The sequence below is a fragment of the Mastomys coucha genome, unplaced genomic scaffold, assembly GCF_008632895.1.
Source record: "Mastomys coucha isolate ucsf_1 unplaced genomic scaffold, UCSF_Mcou_1 pScaffold22, whole genome shotgun sequence".
In the NCBI taxonomy this organism is placed as follows: domain Eukaryota; kingdom Metazoa; phylum Chordata; class Mammalia; order Rodentia; family Muridae; genus Mastomys; species Mastomys coucha.
In genome coordinates this window covers 99,608,362-99,614,361 of record NW_022196905.1, presented here as the reverse complement: position 1 = coordinate 99,614,361, position 6,000 = coordinate 99,608,362, and the positions used below count along the sequence as shown (strand labels likewise).

Here is a 6,000-nt window from a genome sequence, read left to right as displayed (position 1 = left end):
ACCAGAAGAGGGCGTCAGATCTCATTATGGATGGTTGTGAGCCATCATGTGGTTGCTGGGATTTGAACCTTCGGAAGAGCAATCGGTGCTCTTACCTACTGAGCCATCCCTCCAGCCCCAGATCATTTTCTTTATAGTTTTTTTTTCTCTAGAATATTTTTTTCTTACCTAAGAAACTTTATTCCAATTAATAAATCAACAAATACTAAGTGCTTTCTTAAATTTTTAAATATTTTGCGGGTAGGGAAATACTCTATATTAATTTTTAAACATATGGTGAAAGGATAATTTTTAAATATATTCCCCAAATATCAATATTCTTGTGATTTACATTATACATTGTTCTTTCAGAAGCTCCTCCTGACACAATGCATTACTGCATTCTCATTAAACACACTCAGTAGGCTCCTGCTTGGTCCAGTGACTTGAGCTGACCTAACTCCTTCCCAGGCTCTCTTAGTTAATTCTGTCCATTTTATAACATTCTTAATGCTTCTCGCTCTGTTGGCATGCCAGACATAGTCCCTTCTTCAAGAAAAACTATGGTTCATACATAAATACCAATGGTTTCCTTGAGACCCACTATGCCACTTCTCTTTTACTAGCTGTTTTCTGTGTATGTTTGTTAGGATTGGACATTTTGGATGCTTTTGGAAAGTACTAATTAGACCCAGCAGCCTCTGAAGTGAATTCATTCCATCTGTCTCACCCTGCTTCTCTCATCCCCTCCTCCCAGCTACTCTGCTATTCTATTTTCAAAACATTTTATTTTGAAACTCCAATTTAAAAATTGCTAAAGAATTATGTGAGCCTATTAATCTTACAAATCAGATCCAAGTTCTGAGCTCCTTTGAATAATGCTCCTTGAGGCTGCTGTAGCTTATAATTCATTATTTCTTCATTTTAAAAATCAAGCAACGTTTACTAAGTATTGGTAACCACAGGCAAATTTTAGGTATATACCTAAATTTTTTATTACTCTAGTACATTGAGAAATGTACACACAACCTTCTAAGTTGTAAGTGGGATTCATGCCAGGTAGGCTAAAGGGAGTTTATGATCATCAAGCTATATCCCTTTCTAAACTGTTCTAAAGACTGTCTTCTTGCTGGCAGTGGTGGCACACGGCTTTAATCCTAGCACTTGGGAAGCAGAGGCAGGCAGATTTCTGAGTTCGAGGCCAGCCTGGTCTACAGAGTGAGTTCCAGGACAACTGGGGCTACACAGAGAAACCCTGTCTCAAAGAAACAAAAGAAAAAAAAAGACTGTCTTCTTTATTTTCCCATTTTCATAAATAAATCTTGGTTCTCTCCAAGGTCATAATAGCTTTGTTTCCTGTCATATTAGCCATGTTTAAAATTTTACTTAAAACTCATTTTTACTATTAGGTCATCCCATACTGACCATTCTCTTAGGTAAATTTCTTCTCAACTTCAGCTTCTATGTAAATATTGTCATCCAGTGGATTATGTCCTCTGTCTTCCTATAAGCCAACTGTAAGTTCCATGTGCTTTCTACATTTTGGGGGATGTTTTTGTGGGGACCAATACAAGCATACAGTGCACATTAAGTAGATGTTAAGAAAATGCTTGTTAAACTTATTTCTTAAAAACTAAGTTGTATCAGCTAATGTGGAAAATGTTTCTTTTTCCATCTTTTCTAACAGAGGCAGGAAGACTAATGGCTTGGTATTATATTACATTTGAGACAGTCAAGAAATTTTGTGCAATCAGTGGAAAAGAAACTTTATCAGATTTAGTAAGTTTCATTGGAAATTAATAATTATAGAATAAGAATAATATTGAAGAGATAACTCATCTATGTATCTCTTCTAACTTAAAATTGAATGAGCAGAAAGGAAAAATCATTTGAATGGTTATGTCTCCCTCTGATCATAAGATAGAGAATTTAACTTCTAAGAAAACATATTTTCACTTGTGTTTCTCACCAAAGCTAAGAAAACTTATATACAAATAGGTGTGGCAACTATCTTACGACTTACTTGAAAATGATGACTACTTCAAGTATAGCATCATATATTAGCAGAGTCTGTCATGAATGAATGGCATAATATTCATTCATTCACACACGTGTACATGAATTGCTGTGGTGCCCTGTGCCTGCATCTGTTCCCTAAATTATTTGCCTAAACATAGCTGTAAGAGTGGAAATAGAATAGTGTTGTGACAGCCCAGGTGGGGACAAAAGCTAATTCTGGAGAAAATGGGACCAATAAATAGGTTGGACTTAGAGATCAACAGTGGGAACAGTTTTGCAGCTATTGTAATGAACAGACCACAGGCTTCTGCTGGAAACATGAGTATAAGGAAGAGACTAGTAGAAGAAGATATTTATTCTTAATTTTGAACCATACTAAGTATCAATTAGTTACCACAGTAAATTATTTTATTAAAGACTGCACAGTAAAATTCAGTTATTGTTACGGAGTCATGTAGCTGCCAGCCACCACAGGTTACTGGGTTCCTGAAAGGAAAACTGGGAATGGTTGAGAAGGACGACAAGAGAAAAAATAAGCCAAGACAAAGATCAAGGCTCAAATTTTAATGTACAGCTCTGAATATATATGGAAAAACCCAAGGACCCATCCATTTGTTTCAGCTGGGTTCTGTTGCTTGTTTCAGATGGATTGAGTTGCAAAGTAGCTTCAGCAGCTTAGTGGGCGGGTGGGCAGTTCTCAGTTTTCTGGCAGGAAGATGTAAATGTAGCAAGGCCAGATGCGTAGCTTCAGTGTCCAGTGTCCAGAACTTGTTCAGCTAGCTCAAGGCTGGGGAAGGGCACAGTTCTTCCTTTTTTACTTATTAAAAATTAGCTGGACTAGGGCATAAGATTTACTTATGCTTTATGGTCCTGCCTGGGAATTATGGTGGCTGGCGGCTGTGCCTGGGTTAGGACTGAATGTATTATACTCTTTCTGACCTGTCCCAGAGAACACATGCAGCTTGTTTGTGTTTATTTGCACAAATACGGCCTTTTGGTGTTTATTATAAACAAACATGGCCTCTTGGCACATGCCTCTGTCTTAGGTTGATGAGAGCCATAGATAAGTTGCCCATCTTTGGCTGCCGGCCCTCATAGCACACCTTTTTCCCATTCAGACCAAAGCCACAATATATACTCAATGCATTTCTTCATAGTGATGAATAACTGCCATATCTAAGCTTGTTGAAGGCAAGCCTATATGGAGGTAACCAACCTGCTTGAAATACAAAGTCAAAGGTTAAAAGCAACAGGATTAACATTGTCTTTGAGGATGTCCCAAGCACTCAATTCAGTTGCAAATTAGCAATGATCAGACTCAAAGCCTGGCCTCCTTGTGTGTGGGAGGTGGCTTTGAGAATCAACAGAAAAACTGTTACTTCTCAGGTAACAGTGGTAAGAGCCAGGTAAACTGGCTGATAAAGATTTTTAGCTATCTTCATAATTGGAATCTCCAATATTGGCTTTATTTCTAGACCAGTCCATGATTGAGTTAGAATAACTGGTCACATTAAAAGAAAGAGAAGAGTCATTATAACTCCTCCTTTTGATTCATTTTTCTAAGTCAATGTCCACAGTCTCTATGATCTCTGTCCCACAAGGTCTAAAAGCTTGAAGCAAGGCAGTTTGTCTAATCTGGGACATAAGCAAGCAAAGAACATATACTCAATACAGCTTTCCGGTCACCATTGTCAGGGCACTCAGCAAGCTTACAGGTCAGCATTATCCTTTTGTGTCAACATGTCACACCAATCACTCTGGCAGCTAGCAAGCTCCTGCAGCATTCTGTGGAAAAAAACACAAACATGCCCTCTTCCATATATTAAATACCCGATCAAGATCATGCCATATGCAGTAAGTGGATTCTTCCATCTCACCTAGACATGAGTATGCCTAGTTGTAGGATGCTATAGACACTCAGCAAAGAGTTCCTTGGCTCCAAATTTTAAAAATAAAAAGTGTGAGTTAAATAAAGTGCATGGGGATATAATCCGCCCTTTTTTTTAAAAGAAAATATTGTTTTAAAGTTCCCCAAGACCTTGTTCTTGAGAATTATGAGAAACTCCACTAACATAGGTAACATTAAGTTGTTGACAAAACATCTCAAATTCTTGACTTTATAACCAGTTCCATTATCTGTTTTAATCTGATTTGGAACACCAAGCAAAGAAAAATAATGTAGGCAATGATCAAATTATATTTTTAGTTGCTTCTCCTGTTAAAGCAATTGCAACTAGAAAGCCTGAAAAGGTATCAGTAGTCATATGTGCATATTTTATTTTTCTAAAATCAAAAATATGAGTATCCATTTGTAATAGTTGATTAAGTATAAGTCCTCGAAAATTAACACCATTATGTGGTACAGGTAGAAACTGAAGACATTGAGAACACCTCTTTACAATTTGACGTGCACATTCTCTAAAATAACAAATTATCATCTCAAGCCATTACTATTTTGATGATGTAAAAAATGAGATTATATGGCCAATTGTTCTTGTGTAAGGCCTGTAATCTGCCTGGGATACAAATCTGCTGTGACATTGCCTTAAGGGGTCTTGTCCAGGCAGTCCAGGATGAGTTCTTAAATGTCCAAAGACAATCTTTTAAAGGAACAGTGCTTTCTCTTAACTTGAGTTGTATATGCATAAACAATTGCAAAATTTGACAATTATCAGTATCTAAAAAAGGAACAATTTCAAGCAACTGTAAGCCCTGAGCTCGCTCGTGCTTTCTCTCTCTCTCTCTGTATATATATATACATATATATGTATATATGTGTGTATGTACGTATATATATACATATATATGTATGTAGTACACACATATAAATTAAAAGCTTGATTTTAACACATTAAAAACAGTGACTACAGCATGTAGTTCAATTATTTGTGCTGAGGCAGAGGGAAACTCACAAGAATAAACATGTGTTCCAATCACATATACTTCTCTCCCATAGAAGGGCTGTTTATAATTCCAGTAGATGCATTCTTTATGGGATGCATACATAAATTTACAGGAAATACAAAAGTATGCATACAAGCAAATTTTAACAACTTATCTTTTGAATAATGATTATCAATTTTGCCTAAAATGTTTGCTATACAATAGGCTAAATATCAATATTCTGCAATATGCTGTTTGAAACAAGGAATAGTTGTCAGGTTTTTTTTTTTAAGACATTCTTTCCAAAATACTTTCATGATTCTATCCTACAATTTTTTTTTTTAATATACACCACAACAGCTTCATAACAGGATGTTAAAACTTTACTTGGAGATGAGGAAAAATGAATTCACATTAATGTTCTCTTTTGCCAAAGAATTGCTGTGGGCACATTGCATAATTAATAACTAGAATAAGCAGCTAACAATTGATTGCAGAAGCTTCCTCTACTTTCTGCAAAGCTATTTGTCTCTCACCAGTTTAATATACATCCCCCTTGACAACATCCAACAAAGGCTTAAGTCCTCCTGTGGTGAGCTTAAGGTGAGGTCTTAGCCAACTAATATTTCCTGGAAGCTCTTGAAAATAATTTGAAGTAAGTAAGCAAATGTTCTTTTTTTTTTTTTCTTGAATTTTTTTTGCTACAAGTTTTCTAGGATATAACTGAAGCCGCAAATATTGAGAAAGATATTGCCTCTGAATCTTTCCTGGAGTAACAACTACTCCAAAATTTTTAAAGCTCATTGTGTAAGAGCAAAGTTAGAAAAATTCCCCTTCAGAAGGATTAACTAATAAAAAACTCTCCACATAATAAACAATATACACTGAAAAATTCAAAGTCTTACCTTGTATTGAAGCAGAGACAAAATTTTTTTTACATAATTTAAGGCTATTAGCCATTCCTAGAGGCAAAACTTTCCAATGGTTACAAGCTCACTAAAAGCAAACCCTTTACAATTATCAGGATGCAAATGAAAAAACAACCTTCCAAATCCATAATAATTCTATATGGAGTAGGCAGGCCAGATTGTAATGCCTCTACAAGTTCCACAACCTCAT

General features: G+C 36.0%; 1 protein-coding gene across 11 annotated transcripts in view; it reads left to right on the top strand.

The window, feature by feature from the left end:
- The window catches only part of Hfm1 (helicase for meiosis 1), an 87,399-nt gene that overhangs the window by 41,428 nt on the left and 39,971 nt on the right, over positions 1 to 6,000 (top strand). For all 11 annotated transcript variants that reach the window (XM_031337159.1, XM_031337152.1, XM_031337155.1 and 8 more), the window contains one exon: positions 1,667 to 1,758. In XM_031337159.1, coding sequence (XP_031193019.1) covers positions 1,667 to 1,758 — 92 coding nt within the window. The remainder of the gene's footprint in view (positions 1 to 1,666; positions 1,759 to 6,000) is intronic.